The sequence below is a fragment of the Lissotriton vulgaris genome, chromosome 3_1 (genome assembly GCF_964263255.1).
Source record: "Lissotriton vulgaris chromosome 3_1, aLisVul1.2, whole genome shotgun sequence".
NCBI lineage: Eukaryota > Metazoa > Chordata > Amphibia > Caudata > Salamandridae > Lissotriton > Lissotriton vulgaris.
In genome coordinates this window covers 1574776155-1574795087 of record NC_141689.1, presented here as the reverse complement: position 1 = coordinate 1574795087, position 18933 = coordinate 1574776155, and the positions used below count along the sequence as shown (strand labels likewise).

The 18933-nt window shown below is 43.7% G+C and overlaps 1 protein-coding gene across 2 annotated transcripts in view; it reads right to left on the bottom strand.

Moving 5' to 3' along the window:
* The window catches only part of ECPAS (Ecm29 proteasome adaptor and scaffold), a 780178-nt gene that overhangs the window by 663418 nt on the left and 97827 nt on the right, over positions 1 to 18933 (bottom strand). For both annotated transcript variants that reach the window (XM_086962068.1, XM_086962067.1), the window contains exons 7-9: positions 12084 to 12223; positions 11265 to 11346; positions 9347 to 9466 (exon numbers count right to left, since the gene is read on the bottom strand). In XM_086962068.1, coding sequence (XP_086818194.1) covers positions 9347 to 9466; positions 11265 to 11346; positions 12084 to 12223 — 342 coding nt within the window. The remainder of the gene's footprint in view (positions 1 to 9346; positions 9467 to 11264; positions 11347 to 12083; positions 12224 to 18933) is intronic.

Below are 18933 nucleotides of genomic sequence, written 5' to 3'. Positions count from 1 at the left end.
GTCTTGAGAAGACAGACCATCTAACTGCAGGTTTTGTACGCAAGCATTACGTTTGCAAGGCTGAGACTGTGAAAAAGCTAATCCAAGATACATTTTGTGTTTAGATACAATAGAATGTTTACTGCAAAAAGTACAATGTTAGATTGTAACTCAGCGCTTACTACATGTCCAGTCAATATCGCGCTAAACGATGCATTGGACAGATCTGGTGCGTCAGTAGAACCCCACAAACGTGCACTAGACAAACTGAAAGATATTATAGCAGACAGGCGGTTCATTGACCTCTGGAGAACGAGACACCCTGCACACCTGGAGGCCACACACACAACAGTTGCACACAATAGTTGGTCTCGTATAGATTATTGGCTGGGTACTACGGACATATCCTTATGGACAAAGTCCGTGTCACACTTACCCAGAACACTGTCTGATCATAATGCGGTATTACTTACCATCACTATACCACATTATGTACCCCACCTCTATATAGCTGGAGGTTCAATGAGAAAGCGTTACTTGACTCAGTATACACCGACACAATTAGCAGTGCCATCGCCGAGTACTTTGAGCTAAATGCGCCCACCACGGAAGATCCAGGGTTGGTATGGGAAGCTTTCAAAGCTACAATTAGAGGAGTCTGCTTAAGTACCAATGCTGGTATTCTAAAAGATATACGGCGACAGCTCTCTCTTCACGAGGACAGGCTACGTGCTTTAGAACGCGAGTACGAAGAAACAAGCGACACAAAACTTTTAGGGGGCATTAGAGCTACACTGACAGAATATCAAACATACGCAGATGATGAACTCAGATATGTTACTAAACGCCAAGTGGCGAGATCTTACGGGTTAAGTGGTAGGCCAGGCAGGACATTGGCAGCTAAAATATGCGCAGGACGTCCACCACAAGCAATTCGAGCAATCCGGGATTCAAAAGGTCATCTGCATCATGATACTCAGGGTATATTGAAAGAATTCATGTCCCCTTACGGAGAGCTATATGCGGCACGGCCCATCGCCTCTCCAGAGGACATCATGCACTATCTGGAAGACATATCGATAGCATGGCTGTCTGATGCCCAAAGAGAGTTTCTATCCTTGCCGATCACCGTAGAGGAGGTAACTGCAGTTATTAAATCACTTCCCAATGGGAAAGCACCAGGCCCTGATGGGTTCACATGAGAATTTTAAAAATCCTTTGCGGATCTAGTGGCACCGCACCTGGTGGCAATCTACGGGGATGTTCACGATAAATGACTACTACCGCAAACATTGAGAGAAGCCCTGTTGCTAGCTCTGTTGAAGCCCAATAAAGATCCGGAATATGGTGACTCTTATAGACCATTGTCCCTCATTAATGTGGACACAAAAATTATGTCCAAACTGTTGGCCACCAGATTGCAGCCGTTGATGCCGAACTTGATCCTACGCGTTCAATCGAGGTTTATTCCATCAATGTCAACGGCCCAAAAATACCAGAACACTTTTTGCGTTATCACATTATCTGATCCCCAGCACCAAGGCTGCTGCGATCTTACTAGACGAGGCTAAAGCCTTTGATTCTATAGCATGGCCGTATCTACATACGAATCTGCGGCGCTTGGGCTTCCCCCCATGTTTCTACAATGGAACCAGGTGCTGTACACGGCGCAGACGGCCGCATAAAAATCAACAAATATATATCCGACACCATATCTATAACACGGGGGACATGGCAAGGTTGCCCTCTGTCCCCCCTGCCGTTTGCTATAGTGCTTGAGGCACTGGCCTGTAAGATAAGACAGGGGCATCACTACTCAGCGCTTCAGTTCCCACAAAGACCTTTGCACATATCGTTATACGCTGACAATATGTTGTATGTCAGAGACCCCGGGCAACATTTAAACCCACTATTGAGGGAATATATCAAATTTGGGCAACAGTCGGAACTTAACATCAACTGGTCTAAAGCACTAATTATACCACTAACAGATACCACCCAACAGCACCAGACAGACTACCTGCTAGAGTGGCAATCAGAACCAGTGAAATATCTAGGTGTCTGGTACCACCGGGACCCAGAAGTAGTGATTCGCACAAATTTCAGCAGGGCTGTCAGTGCTTTGGAAGAGAAACTAGAGAGATGGATTCAATTAAGGCTCTCGCTAGCTGTTCGTTTAGCCATTGTGAAAATGGTTATTCTGCCAAAACTTCTATCTTTTTAATAATATCCCCATTAAACCACCTATGGCAGTGTTTCGTAGAATCTCCACTATGACACTAAGTCTGATATGGGCGGGTAAACAGGCCTGGGTCGAACTGCGCACATTAACACTACCTTACTCACGAGGTGGGTTTAGAGTCCCTGATTTCTTGTTATATTATCTATGCGTACAAGCACAATACGCCCATTTTTGGTATCGCAAAGTCCCTTACCTCACCCATGTTGCAATTGAGGAAGGGGATGCACTACCGATCCCACCGACTGCAATCATAACGCATCGCAGACCCCCACTTCATAACCAAAATATTAACACTATAGACACAACGAACAATGCTTGGCACATAATGGGCCGCAAGACACAAACTGCAGCTATACGCTTCTGCGCTCCCACTACATTACCAGCTACTCAGGCAAGTGGGCATTGACACCATGGGCTGCCTACATTGCAACAGGTTGTTTAAAACGTTGGATGACCCTTCATTCATCAGCAATCAAACACTATTGTTTACAGATCACAGATTACAGGGGACTATAAAGAAACTGTACTCCTCTTACACTGCGGAACTACAGCAATTGTCCGCACTACAATTACTACTCACCACTTCCACCCCTAAACATATGGTATCCAAATTATATGTTCAATTGCAGGAAGATATAGCAGACACTACGCAAAAAGCACTGGAGAAATGGAATGAATGTCCAGACACTCCTTTGACAGACCAAGAATGGGCCACGACTGGAGCACTGACGGGCTTACTGACAACGTTGCAACGCTGAGAGCGCAGGTTTTATACACCTTGCATGGTCCTGTACAAGGGTAGTAGATTATTGGTTGAAGGTGATGCAAATGTTGGGCAGCATGCTACACACAACTATTGAATGTAATATTCGTACATGTCTGTTAGGCCTGGTCCCTAAAGTCTGTGCTATTAAGCGCAAGTTGTGTGCAATTGCTTTACTCCTGGCTAAACTTAGGATATCATTGGGCTGGGGTAGCAGAAAAGCACCAAGGATCAAACACTGGATTCAAAAGATGGTGTATTGCAAGGACACCCAGCAGACTTATGAGGAAGAGCTACCTGGGGGTCTAGAACTCGAGATTACTGGAAATATTGCATAGAATACTTGAAAACACACAACGTTGACTAATTGTATGTATCAGCTACACTACTGTTATTTATTTCTACGTATAATGCTGTATAGTCACGCAAGGACGATGGATGTTGTGCAACGGTCTGTATGTTCATTTCTGTTTGACATTATATATCTTTTGAAATGCCAATAAACAAACTATAATGAAAAAAAACTTAAGAAGTTTTTATCATAATATTTTGATAATAGAGGTATTCAGTAACTGATTTCCAAACGGAGGCAGACAAATTTGAAATATAAATGACCCAACCCCTTTCCCTCTGCCAGCCGGAGAAGGTTCAACCTTTGTTTGGATTGTCATAAAACCATTAATAGGAAAACACTTGGTTTCCCTGAAAACACAGGATAGAAGATTTGGAAATAAAATCATACTGATCCGTAATATGAACTTTGAAGTGTAATCCTACCACATTCCAAAATAGAATTCTACATGGAGGTTAACGCAACGGGCATCAGGCTCGAACTTTAGAGTGGGGCGATAGTCCAAGGCAATCAGATGAAAGGGCGTTTGAGACCACAAAAATCCATCAACTGAGCCACCCATCTCCACACTCTGACTGTGTCAATTCACACCTTCCAATGAAGCCAGTGGTGCAAAACGGTTGTAGCCTGAAACCCCTGGATACACTCCATCCAACTGGCCGAGGAGGTACAATAGAGGGAGGTCATATACATCTGTTAAATGCCTCCAGGCGACAGAAATAACCAAGAGGTATAGCAGTGATCTGATGGGGAGAAATATCTGGTGCTCAGGCTTTATGTAAGATGGTATCTACCAGTGTAGGTGCCTTAAAAGACATAACTACGCAGTCACCCAAAAATACTTTAACCCCCTGCCAACCCACGTTACCCTACTGACCATTTTGATATCATTAAAAAGGGCCTCAAGTCAGTCTAGTTTTCTTCCCCACCCAATGGATTGATTTATTCCTCAGATTTTCCCAGGTCTCTAGGTCTTGCTGATCTAATTTAGAGACATTCATCAGAACAACAACAACAACAAAAAAAAAAAGGATGGCTTCCGTTGGAAGATCTAAACATTTTGATACTCCAGTGGCCACAGGGGATCCTGGGCCTCTAGAAGATTGGTTGTCTGATGATAAAACCAAGTTATCGCTAGGAGTAGTAAGTGATGGAACAATAACACTGCAGGGGCCCGTTGTGAAACCTGCTTTTCAGTAAAGTGTTGTTATGAAGTAGCATTTGTGATAACGGGCGGCAAAGTAGTGGATGCAGTCTGACAGTTAGGGCTAATAGCATTAGATTTCAATAGTTCTAAGCAACTGGCAGTCGATTTTTCCACTAGTGCTAGCCTCAAAGTTAATGGGTCTAAAGAGTTTTTAACTAGAGACTCTAAAGCAACCATGGAGGCAAGCAGAGCACTAAACCACACCTGGATTAACAGGAGGCGGCTTAGTAGTTTTGGAATGGAATGGAATGGAATATGCACTTATATTGCGCATGATTACCCATAGGCATCCCAGCGCATTAGGATAACCAGAATGTCATAGCCATTCAAGGGAAAAGGAAGGTTTTCAGCGGTTTCCTGAATTTTAGGTGGTTAGGTTCAAAACGGATCGATTCAGGGAGTTGCTTCCAAAGTTTTGACTCGTGTCGCGCAAATCTGCGCCCGCCAGAGCGAGCCCGGCGAATCCTTGGGACTGTCAGCAACATTTTATGGTTGGATCTGAGGGTTCGCAATACCGGCAAGCGTTGAAACATCGGTAGAAGGAGCGATGGCCCATTACCAGTGAGGGATTTGTATACAGTACACAAAGATTTGAACACAATTCTCTGTTGTACAGGAAGCCAGTGAAGCTGACGAAGTGCTGGCTTAGCAGAATCACGTCTCGCCACCTTTAGCAGTAGACGTGCTGCGCAGTTCTGAACCAGCTGAAGGGTCTTAATGGTCCCCTGTGGAGCGCCCAAATAGATCGCGTTGGAACAGTCAAGTTGTGATAGAATGAGGGCTTGCACCAACGTGCGCCTAGCATCACAAGGGAGAAGAGGGAGGATCTTCCTCAGCGTTCTGATTAAGCCATAGCAGGTGGCTGCGACCTTGCGAGCTTGTACCAGAAAACTGAGACGGGGGTCAATCCACACGCCCAGACTCTTAATCTGGCTCTTCGGCAGCGGGCTAGGGCCTAGTACTGCTGGCCAGCTAGGATCAAGATTAGTAGGGGAGGCATGACCCAATAACATGACTTCGGTCTTGGAGCCAGAGATTGCAAATCCAGAACTGAATGAGGAAACTGCAAGTAGATGTTAGTGACTTTGGAGAAAAAGAAGTTAGCAATTTCATCACAGCACCATTGGGCGTTCGAGGCATCAGGGAGGGGGTCAGGAGGAGTGGTAAGGGACTTAAAGATTTTAAATATTTCCTTCGGGGCATTAGCAGCAGACATAATCTTTCCCTGATAGTACTTAGATTGAGCGTCTTTAATACCAGCTTTGTACTGCCTAAGTACTAATCTATAGTTGTCCTTACTCGGTGTAGAATTTATTTTTCTCCATTTCCGTTCTGCCTGCTTACAGGTTTGTTTAATTTTCCTAAGTTCAGGCGTATATCAAGGTTTCTTATTAGAACCAGTTCGCAAGTCAAAGCACCTCTTTGGTAGCACAATGTCTAAGGAGGCTTCCAGCCAAGTATTGAAATCATCATTTGCTTCAATAGGGTTGGTGGCGAGGTCAGGGATGGACTTGTTTAGGTGGGTTACCCACTCTTCAACTGCAAGTTTAGACCAACTTCGGCCCAACTTAGTGGTTTTTATAGAGGATTGCGGGACGATCACCGGAGTCCATACAAAGGAAAGAAGCAAATGATCTGACCAGGGTACTGCAATCTTCTCCTTTAGGGTAAGATCCTCTAGATTAGTAAACAGAGGCTCGAGCAGGTGGCCAGCATTATGGGTAGGGCCAGTTACAATAAGTTTAAACTGAAAAGCTTCCATTCCTGCAACCAGTTCTCGAGAAGAGGATAAATTCAAATCATCTAAATGAAGGTTAAAGTCACCAATAATCGAGAAGTTGGAGGAGCTACTTGCAAGGTTTATGACCGTACCTACCAGGTCATTGCAAAAGGCGGAAAAGGCCCCCGGGGGCCGATATAACAAAATACCGGAGAAGGTACAAGTGGGCGAAAAGGAAATGGCAAAGGAGACATTTTCGCAGTCTGTCAAGGACCCCTTTGTGACTCTGCAACCATACATTTTTTTTTAAATAATAGCAATGCCGCCTCCCCGCCCAGAGTCTCGATCCGGTTTGATCGGGGTATAATCAGGAGGAAGGGCCAGGACGACATCGGAGCCAGAAGCTGAATTTGTCCATGTCTCCGTGAGAAAGAGGACATCCGGCTCTCTATCCTCAAGCAGAAAATGGATTTCATTTGAGTGTTTGGGCAGAGAACGACAATTCACGTACAGCAGAGAAAGGGGAGCACTCTCTTTGATGTCAATATGGGGAGGTTCACAAGGAATAAATGTGAAGCCGCAGTCAGGGCAATGGGGGCAAAAAATCCCATCATCCTCTAGAGAAATAGTGTGCAAACAGCTATACATGGGGTTGTCCCGAATCATTAGTAATGCCTCCCTACTATATTGCATCAAATCAGGAGGGACTCGGGCAGGGATTCCTGCCCCTTGGCCCGAACTGGCGCGGACGGGCGCAGACGGGCTTGCCTCTGGCACGCCTCCGGCGCACCATCGGCGTGCCCGCTGCGCGCAGTCACTGCGCGCCAGTGTTTCCTGTTCTAGATATAGTGGGGTGGTAGCCTGTCCCAACCACTAGAGCGCCTCCCCACCTATGGCGTCCACTGATGGAAAGGCCTGCCTCACTCAGCCAAGATGGAGCGGCCGGGTGAAGGGAGTGAGTGTTCCGCTCAAGCGGCGGGTGCCAATGGTATTTTTAAAGTGCGGGTAAGTGGGGCTGTAAAATGCGATAGACGCAAGCGGCGATTAAGACAATTTAAAATTAGGCAATTCATCTTGGTTACATCTCTCAGATGACATGCAGGCTTGCGTTCCTCGCGCTCCCCAGAAGTCGTAATCACTTCTTGTATCCTTGAGGACGCGCGAGCAATGCCTACTTTAAATATAGTCAGCTGGCAGCTGGCCCAACCACTAGAGCGCCTCACCACCTATGGCGGCCACTGATGGAAAGTCCTGCCTCACTCAGCCAAGATGGAGCGGTCGGGTGAAGGGAGTGAGTGTTCCGCTCAAGCGGCGGGTGTCAATTGTATTTTTAAAGTGCGGGTAAGTGGGGCTGTAAAATGCGGGTAAGTGGGGCTGTAAAATGCAAGCGGCGATTAAGACAATTTAAAATTAGGCAATTCGTCTTGGTTACAACTCTCAGATGACAGGCAGGCTCGCGTTCCACGCGCTCCCCAGAAGTCGTAATCACTTCTGGTATCCTAGTTTTAACCTTTTTATTTGGCTGTTTAAACAATTCATTAGCAGATACAGCCCCACCCTCTATACTATTTACTGGTGCTCTAGGAGTAGAGCCTGGTGTCTTTTTGGGCTTAGGACAAGGATGGGATAATGAATCAGATTGAGAAATGGAAGTAATGGATTAAGAATAATTGAGAACACATTCATTATTCACAATGTCCGCAACAGTCCTAATATTACTCCTAGGTGAAATACTCAAATGTAAATAACTTTGTAACTCTGACGGGGTCCAATGATAAATTACAAGTCTCTTCAATCTTATTAATTTCTTTATCAATGATCCCCATTGCACTGGTTAAGAAGATGGCAACTGAGGTGGAAATTCTTACCCAAAGCCCTCACAATTTAAGGGTGATGTTTTCTCTTCATCGGATGCCAAAAGTGATGGGAAAGAAGTATAACCCAGCACTAAAAGAAAAAGCCTAGAGACTTTACCGGCCCAGCCCATCCCCTCCAGGTTCTCACTGGCACAGACGAGGCTGCTCTTGGACCGGTCTTTGTCCGGGCACGTCCCGCACTGCAGGTGACTAGGCGCAGTGATAAAGCGCCCAAAAACGTGCCTCCTGCATCTGCAGGACAGGGAATAATGGAGTCCTCCTCCTTGGCCAGCAGTGTCAACGGTATCAGCGCCATCAAGTCACTGAAGAAATTATCCAGATTGGTTCATGGCACCAGAAACTCCTAATATGCTGCCATCAATGCAGTGAACAGTAGAGGCAGCAAACGGCCTAGGACGGGGCATGGCGCGGAACAGGCCTGTGGCAGGCGCAGCAGTAGTTGGTTCCAGAGGGGAAGCTCCTCAGAAGGACATCCAGTAGAACAGGTTCAAGGAGGACTCAGAGCTGGGGAGGGGCATACAGTGCGTTGAGGCAATCAACCTCTTGATTTCGCTCTGTGTGGAGGGGAGTTCTTATTGGGTTTCCTCTTCTTCTCTCTAGGATTTTGAAGGCGAGGAATGCAACCTTCGCTTTGAAAGTAAGCAGCAACGAGCCTAATGTTTGTTGTGGGCAAAGGCCATAAAATGTTTGGTCGTGTGCTCTTTGATGGCTATGGGGAGTATGCCACAGCAGTTATCGCATGATATTCAACTCCAGACACCACCGTCAGACTTTGTCGGAATCTGAAATGGATATCTGTTCATTGCAAGTGAGCCCAGGTGTAAAGACAAACTTCATTGGCAGCAACATCCCTATGCACTGTACAGTAGAATTTGAGAGAATTTATTTGTGAAAAACACATAAAAACTTGAAGAAAAAAAAAAAAAGAAGAGGCAAGTCTTCTTCGAAAGGCATACAAAAAAGGGTTTATGATGTCAGTGCACCAGGGTCCGTGCTATATGGCTCTTGTGATTTCACTTGGGTATCGCTTCCAGCACCAAGGTGAGAGGTAGCTACGATAGGTTTCCAGATCTAGTCTGCACCTGGGGATATTGAACAGGTCAGAATTCTGCAGGAAGAAGTATCCATCAGAAATTATGTTTTAACATCCTACTTATAGTATCAAAGCAACACCTTATCAAGCTTCCCACATTTCTTTGAGAATACCTGGATATTGGCAGGAAAGGTCTCAGCAGCATGTCTGGAACGTAGGAGATGAGGGATAATCTTTAATTTAACCCGGGTGCCGACTGGATCCCGTTTCCATTCTGGTTTCATTGGACTACCCTGCCAAACAAAAGAACGCGGATGTGAAATGTCTTACCACCACAAAATACCTAATAGAACTAGTTTCTGTGAACGTTGCAACGAAAAGTAGCTCCTAGGCTGGCCACTAGCATACAGCAGCATGTAATTGGCAACTCAACCCCAGCGGGAAAGCGATTTTGCGATATGTTTTTACCATATTAGGTTGCACTCCTTTGACCACATGGCAAATGTTTAGCCTTTCAATTTCTTTAATGCAGAAATACTAGCATACCTGTCAGCCATATATAACGAAATGACTATGGATGAAAGATTGCTCTTTTCATGATGGCAGATCATGTTTTTTTAAACATTTATCTATATACATTCGACTAGCAAACTATTATTCTCCAGTTCATTGCCTTCTTATCTAGCTTCCTTTGATTATACTCTGCAGTTCCCCCTTTTAGCCCTGCACAAGTTTCCAATGCAGTGCAACAAAAACAAGTCTAGTGAATTTGAGACATTACAGAAACTGAAAATATCACATTCATAATGCCCTAGTAGATTTAGTAAATGTTTGCATGGGCAAACTATATATCCATTTCATTGATGCATGAGCAGGATACATGTAAATTACAGTTATTACTCAGTTGCCCCACCTAGAACACCACATTCTTTGCTTTTGAATTTCCAGGGTGTGCACTAATTCCAGAACATCCAATTGTGAGAAGCCCCTAAAACTTTATGAAGTATTGTTACAAGATCTTCACAGCAGTCTTTCATGCAATGTTACTTTCTTTAAAAAGGATGGTTAGTGCACTATCAGCAATAAACACCAGATATACTCGTAGATTCTACAGGTCCAAAAGCATTTAAAATGTTAAAATAATTACTACATGCTAAAGAGAAGATTTACTACAATTGGAAACTCCAAAATTTTAAAACCACTCGAGCTTTGACGCCCTATTTCACCTGTGCTGCAGATGTACTATGGAACACTCCACAGCCATAATTAAGAACTCAACCTAACTTCCTACCTTTTTGTTAACTACTACAATTTTTTTCCATCTTCCCTACTCTAATTTGACTCTGTAGCAGTCTCAACTCAGTTAACTACTCCTTTGTATCAAAGCGATTACTGCTATTCTTAAATCATTTTTAGTTTTTTGTTCTCTACAAAGTACACTAATATTGCTTAAGTGCAGTATATCTATTGAAAGCTTGTTAAATAAATCAAATACAGCATACAGCTCTAGTATATAAGTAACAAACTGAGCTGTAAACATTCTTTAGGAAAGTAGAGTTATGGAGGGGGAAGGAATTCTATAGTAAGGGAGGGAAGAGAATGTGGGAGTGTGGTCCCCATTCCCTTTCAGCAACTCCACTCCATTTTGTGAGCATTTCAGTCCTAAGCACACATCCACATCCCCACAACGGTAGCTATAATCTCTAAATAATTGTTTTCCTGCTCAAATAGAGTGAACCGGATTCAGTATTTTTCGTGGAAAGAAGAAAGCAAGTCATCCAATTATATTCATTTTTAACTTTTCAATATCTTCAGTGAAGTGCCGCCAAAATCTTTTCTTTCCCATTCATAAGTAAGAATTAGCATCTCAGGCCAAATGAACAACTGGAAAATTAGCTATTTAAGAAGTTTCAAGGGTGACAAGTCGAGGAGGGGTATTTGGAGGAAACAACAACACATCAGAATGTAATCCCATATTTGTTTTCAATTCTCAGTCATAAACAAATAACCATCAAGGCCTCCTGGAGCTGTAACAATACTGAACACGAAAAATAGCCTCATGTCTAGAATAGTTACAGCAAAAAGACTTACCTCTTTAGTTTTCAGAGGGATATCTCCCAGATATACTTTATACATCTTATTAACAATTGCAGGGTTATTCCAGTCAATAAGGCTGGGGATAAAGTGAAAAAAATCCATTAAATTGAACGACATTTTTTGATACTCTAAACATTTTTACAATTAAACTTTGAACATTTTACACAGAATTGACTAGTCAAAGAAAATAACAGGTTAAATATTTAAGCAATTTTGGAAATTAACTAAAAACGATTCTCTGCAAATAAACTTACCCGCTTTGCCATCCAACCGCCATTGCTCGTTACATTGCTCATTCTAAATTCTGATACACTGAAGCAGACAGAATATTGATAACAAGCCACGGTCAAGACCGATGACATTCGTATCATTAATCACTTCTATTATTGAGATGCATTATTCAAACCAATGTGTTCTAGGTCCCATTGAATTATTCCAACATAATTAACTTAACTGTTACTTAAATTTAACTTAACTCGAAGAGATCATAATTTTTGTGTGGTCAGAGTTTCAAAATCGAAACATTTGAAATTATAAAAAAAATGCCCATTTAGAAATAGTTTTATGAAGTGAAAACAACTCTTTAATAAAGTGGATCCAAACTAATCAAGAATAATTTTACTCTGCACCAGAATCTAGAACACTGGCCACAACTGTGCCATTTTTAGGTTTATAAAAACCCAGACAAAACCAGGAATTTAAATAGCCCCACTCTGCCACAAAAGCCAAAATGCTACCTTTGAGAAAGCATAGATTTAAACATGGAAAGGAATCGAAAAGTAACAACACAGATGTAGAAACTAAAGGGCTTACCTTTGTTTGCTTCTTAACTCCAGGTCAGCTGCAGTTGCCACACTGTGCCTGGTGTCACTCGAAGCAATTACCAAGTGGATGACAGCTTCCACTTCAGGCACCTGTTCAGCTTCAATAAACTTCACTATCCCCAATTTACACTGCCAAACAAGATCAAAATAAAGAAAGTAAAGCGCAGTTGACACCACCATCGATCTTTTATTTTTTTTAACATATGATGTCGGGAGAACCTCTATCCATGCTAAAGCGCTTTCCAGAGAACATTTGAAAAAAAAGGCACAAGCATTTTAAATAAGATATGCACTGCAAAGAATGGTATTAATTGACAGATGAACATATGACAGGCAGAGGGTGGGAACATAAGGAGTTAAATATTAGAAAGTACTCTATAAAGTTATTTTTATATATTTACAGCAAGGAATATGTTACTTACCCTGTAAGCATCGGTTTGTGGCAGGTTGTGCTGTAGATTCACAAGCTTTGCATACTCCTGCCATCTAGTGTTGGGTTCGGAAGTGTGCAAGTTGTTTTTCTTCGAAGACGTCTTTGGAGTCATGAGGGAGAGCGACTTTTTCTCTTGGTGATAATGCGCATGGGCACCATTGTTAGATTGTTTTCCCACATGCGGGTGATAATGGAGTGTAGAATAAATGTAAGTAAATAGATGTCCATGTGCATAATAATTAGACCGTAACGGCTGCAAGAGTCCGGGAAAGAGGTGGGCGAATGTGAATATATAGCTCATCATGCCACGAACAGATGCTTACAGGGTAACATTCTGTTTGAGGCATGGGTGGCTGTAGATGCACATACTTTGCATAGACTGTAAAGCAGTCCTCCTCAGAAGCGGTGGCTTATTTGTGGGTATTGCCGTTGTTTGAAAGAATAAGTAGAATTACCTGTCCTACATTAGTTTTTTGGCGTACTAAGACATTCATACACTGTTCAGTGAAAGTGTGTGGAGTAGACCATGTAGCTGCTTTGCATATGTCAGCTATTGGAATGTTTCCCAGGAAAGCCATGCATGCTCCTTTTTTACAAGTGGATTGTGCTCTAGGAGGTGCAAGCAAAGTTATTCTGGCCTTTAGGTAACCTGTTTAATGAAGGTAACTATCCATCCAGCAATACTGGATTTGGATATAGGCTTTAGTTTATGAGGTGGTGAAAAAGCAACAAATAGTGGCTTCGTTTTCCTAAAAGTTTTAATTCTAATAATGTAGAACATAAGGACCCTTTTGACATCTAGTGTTCAGAGCTCTTTCCGCAACGGAGTCTGGTTGAGGGAAGAAAACCAGTAACTCACTGGATTGATGAAAATGCAAGTGAGAGACAACTTCAGGGAGAAACTTAGGATTGGTACGAAGGACCACCCAATCTCTGTGGAGCTGTAAGAAAGGTTCCACTAAGGTTAATGCTTAGAGCTCAGTAACATGTATAAGTGAAGTAACAGCAATTAAAAATGCCACCTTCAAAGATACAAATTGAAGAGGGCAGATATGGAGGTCCCATGAGACGTGTAAAGAACAATGTCCAGGTTTCAGGAAAGTGCAGGTGGGGCCCTGGGTGGAATTACTCTTTTAAGCCCTTCCACGAATGCTTTAATGAAAGGTATTTTGAATAAAGACATTTGTTGCCTCTTTTGTAGATAGGCAGCGATATGTAACCTTATGGAGTCCAGAGAATTGTAGATAAAGCAGGTAACAGACTGTTCAGAACCCTGACATTGAAAGCATCAATTGGTTTTGAGTGACAATAATAAACCTTCTCCATTTACCCATGTAACATGCTCGACCTGTAGACTTATGGGCTTCCTTAAAAATGGTCATACATTCAGTAATAGTAGATTTAAGTAACTAGGGGCTAGATGTAGGTAAATAGGATTTACTGATTCTAAAATACCGAATTTTACCGATTCGGTATTTTAGAATCGGTAAATCCTATGTAGGTAATAATTCGGTAAAAATTACCGAATCATTAAGATTCGGTAATTACCGAAATCTGTAGTTACCGATTCGGTAATTGCCATTCATTCCTATGTAGGAATGAATGTCAATTACCGAATCGGTATTTACTGATTCGGTAAAATAGGGAAATAGTCAAGGGTGGCAGGGTGGCACTTTGACACCCTGTTGCACCCCTGAATAGTGCTGGTGTGCACACGTGGCATACATACATGTCTGTCACATGGCACAGGTGTAAATGCACAGATTTGCATTTACACAGGAACTCCTTATTTACCACCAACCAATAGTTGGTGGTAAATAACGAATCCTTAAAGCACAAAAGCACTCTTTACAGTGCTTCCTACATCTCATTTACAGTGCTTCCTACATCTCATTTACCGATTCGGTAAATACCGATTCGTTATTTACCGAATCTGTAAATATACCACCTACATAGGAAAAGCCTATTACCAGTCGGTAACGGCCTATTACGGCCGTTACCGACCGGTAATAGCCTACCTACATCTGGCCCTAAATTCTATGATCTCAGGAGCCAGATTGCAATGCTGAGTTTTGGGATCTGGGTGCCTGATTTCTCCATGGGGAACTTCTTGTGGGGTACTACAGCGAGGTCCAGTAATGTTGTGGACCAGGGCTGAGGAGCTCATGTGGAAGCCATTAGTATTAGTGTGAGAGATGTTTGCCTGAGCCTCCAAACCAGAAATGGAGTGACAGGGAGAGGAGGAAAAGCATAGGCAAATATTCCTGACCGACTCATCCTAGTGTGTTGCCCATCCATAGTGGGTTTGGGGACCTGGGTGCAAAGTTTGGGCATTTGGCGTTTTCTGCAGATAACAAATTTATTTGAGTGAACCCCATTAATGGAAGTACTTGGGGGTGGAGTTCGCACTCATGGACTTATTACTGCATCCTACTGAGGAGGTCTGAAAAGCGGTTGTCTGTTCCCGGAAGGTATTCCACTAAGAGATTATTTTTTGTTATGTAGAGCCCCCCCTCCAAATGGTGTGGGATAGGTGAATTCATTTTGAAGAATGTGTCCCCACCCGTTTTTGTAGATAATACATGGCTGTCATATTGTCTGTCCAGACCAAGACAACTTTGCCAATCAGGTGAGGTAGGAATGCTTTCTATGCTAGGTGAACAGCTTGAAGCGCTAGATAGTTGATGTGGATACCCTGGTGGACGGTGTCCCAGAGGCCCTGTATTGTGAGGTTCTGCAAGTGTGCACCCCAACCTGAGTGATGTAGCCGTTGTGAGTGGTCTGGGGAACAGGGTCAAAGAAAGGCTGCCTACGTTTTTGGTATTCCACCTCTGCAGAGAGAGATGAGTGCAGTGGTCTATCAACACTAGATCTTCTAACTGACCCTGTGACTGAGACCACTTTTGCGCCATGATTTCCTGCAGCAGACGCATATTCAGTTGTGCATAAGGGACTATGGCAATGCAGGAGGCCACCTTGCGACAGATGACTGTTCTCACTGTAAGTTGTTGATTAGTCTGGAACTGAGGTCTGAGTGCTAGGAAATATTGGACCCTTGCATTATTGTGCAAGGCTAATCCTACTTTTGTGTTTAGGATAGCCCCTAGATATGGTTGAAGAGCAGATTTTGTAGGTGGGACTTGGTGATAATGATAGTGAAGCCTAAGCGATGGAGACTATTAAAATCTGAATGTGCTGTTAAAACTGCTGAGGAGTGTTGACTTTGATAAGCCAATTGTCTAGATACGGAAATACATGAACCTTTTGTCTGTGTTGATATGCTGATACAACTGCTAGGCATTTAGAGAATACCCAAGGTGCAGTAGTCACACTGAAAGGGAAGAATTTGAATTGGTAATGTTTGCCGGCCACAATAAACCTGAAATATTTGAGATGTGGTGGATTTATTGGTATGTGAAAATACACGTCCTTTGGTCTAGTGTAAAACCAAAGGGGATGATGGACGGAGTGTTGAACATTGCAAGCACTCCCTTCCCCACCCCCCACCCCTCACCAGTCAACTGATCTGGGTTTAATCCATCATCATTCTTTAGCTCACTCCGCCACCCCAGTTTAGACATGGCCATAAGCAAATCATTCTGACCCTGTGCCTCATGGGAACAGTCCAGCCCGAACTGCCAAGCCATGTCTTCCCTGGACCGGAAAACAAGCATCCTGGTACCGGTTTCTGGCTAATCTGGCGTCATCAGCCAGGCTAGCTTTTATCCAGTGGCCAAGTGAGCAAGGGACCCACGTCTGGGCATACCCTGCCAACTTATGGCGAACAAAGCAAAACCAAAGGGGATGATGGACGGAGTGTTGAACATTGCCAGCACTCACCCCCAGTCAACTGAACTGGGTTTAATCCATCATCATTCTTTAGCTCACTAACTAGGTTGGCAGTTCGGGCTGGACTGTTCCCACGAGGCACAGGGTCAGACTGATTTGCATATTGCCATGTCTGAACTGGGGTGGCACTCACCGTCGAATTGGTGAATGGCAACTGCCGGCTCGGCACCGAAGATCGGCTAGGCACTGAAGTTCCTGATGTCAAAGGCTTCAGCTTTATTAGTATTTTTTACGCAGAGCCGGAGAGCGGGGCATTCAAACCAGTTGTTCAGCGCAGACCATGACCAGAAGGCAGTGGCGGACCAAAGGCAATGTTTCTTGGATGGTTACACACAGTGTTGAGGGATGGGGGTACCATACTCACGGACTGTTGAGCCGGTGTGATGTCCTCGATTTCGAGGTCGGAGCTGGAACTGCCCTTAACGGAGAACGCCTCTTCTCCACAAAAGATGGTTCATGGTGTTGTTCTTGTTCTTCAACATTTCCATAGCCGAAGATGTCCGGAGTGTCGGTTCTCTACTCTGGTGGGATTTTCTTGGAGCGACAAGCTTCGCAATTCACTTAGTTGTATTCTGGAGACAAAGACAGATTACAGACCTGATGCAAGTCGGTCCAGGAATATTTCATGTGGTAGTGAGGGCAGTAACGGAAGTGGCGTCCGTTCCATCACCAGCAGGACATTCTGTGCAGAACCTGGCGTTGACTGAGGAAAAAGGCCCTGAAGGGCGCGGCCCTGTTGGAGCTGTGGTAGAAGCGCGTCGACTCAATGAGCGACGTAGCTATACCTCGATTTGCAGAATGGAAAAAGCGATCGAAACAATAATAGTAATAAGAGTACTGCACGAACCAAAAAGAGCACTGTAACAACTTCGAACCGGAGTACATGCACACACGTCCGAACCCGAGGGCGGAAAGAAAACAATCTAACAATGGAGTTGATGCACATGTGCATTATCACCAAGAGGAGGAGTCACTACCTTGCGACTCAAAAAACTTTTTCGAAGAAAAACTTGCACTCAACACTAGATGGCAGGAGTATGCAAAGCCTGTGTATCTAAAGCCACACATGCCTCAAACATGTTTACAATGGGAGGCACAGGTAGATAAAAGTTATTTGCATAGTTCCAGAGGTCAGACACAAGTCAGCATATCCCAAAACAGAATGCTTCCAGTTTGTTCAGAGAAAATGCATTTATGTTGGCAGTGATGTGCTGAACTGCCTCAATATGTGGTTGGTTTTACAACCCTAAAGCAATCGCCCCAAAAGGTTTTCAATTCTCGAAACAGGACTCAAGCCAGATAACATTTCTCCTTGCCCAACATGGGTACCCTACACTATATTAACAAACCTGGTAAAGTTTCCCAACCACCTTCTTCTCACTATTTCCATTCGAGTTGCTGCTTCTACTGCTCTTCGTTACCCTCTTCCAGTCTAGTTTATTAAGGAACATGCACGTCTCTCAGCCAAACATGTCAGATTCATTAGATAAACAGCACTAGCTCTTACCATCATTAAACGTGCTTTCAACAGTCCCAAGAGTGCTACTGCACCCATTGTTCCCATAAGAATCCTATTCCTATGCCCCAATTTGGAAACTATTGCTTACCGTAAGTGCAGCAACACCAACAAACAAACAAAGCTAACCCACAGCACCATCTTCTCTATCTGCTTATACAGTCCCTACATACCATCTGAAGACGAGTACACTTACCTACCTAACATATAAGCCCAGGTCACTTGCAGCGCTCCTGCTTTTCTGTGCTGCTTGTAACCTTCCTCCTTCTGTCTGCCCTGCTGCCCATCTCCCTCTCTCACTGATCAACACTTGCCTTTGGCCTCCTTCCAAGATACCCTTCACACTTCCTCATCCTACAAGTCCCTCTGCAGCTGGTGACTTATCAGCACCCCCTGTCCAGCACCCTCGGGTCACACATTGAGCAACCTGCTTTACCTTTCTTATGTGCCATTTGTATAGTAAACAATGTCGCACTAGAAGTTCTAAAGAGAGTGTGGGTGACACATCTGGGTCTCCAAATACCCGAGGATGGTCTAGTAGACTATTGTATATGCATGACCACAGGGATTGTAGACGCCATACCAGTTGTTTTCTAGTTTAACTCCATAGAATAGATGAGAAGCCATCAGAAGCCTGCCTTGAGGGTGTGGCACTAGAGGCACGTATCTATAGATATTCTATGATTGACCCAGATTCGATGGTTTTTAGTAGGGTGTTTTGAACAATATATGAAATGCTGGGTCACACATTAGAGCAATCTTCGATGGCTTCGGTCCTGGAGGTGTGGTGGCTCAAACTACACCACATCAGTAAAGTAAGTGAAGACTGCCACCTCAAATGGATTACTGAGGAGCACTTTAAGTTCCTGTAAAACAGGCACTGCAGGTCATTTTCGAGAGTGGACTGACATGATGTACCACATAGGGGCTTTTGAGAAATCTTTATAAGCGTATGCTAAAGCTGTCCCGAAAATTAGGTCAAATTGAGAAGGTTTCATGTATATTACTTAACTGGACTTTCAGCTGATTAGGAACAAGGTG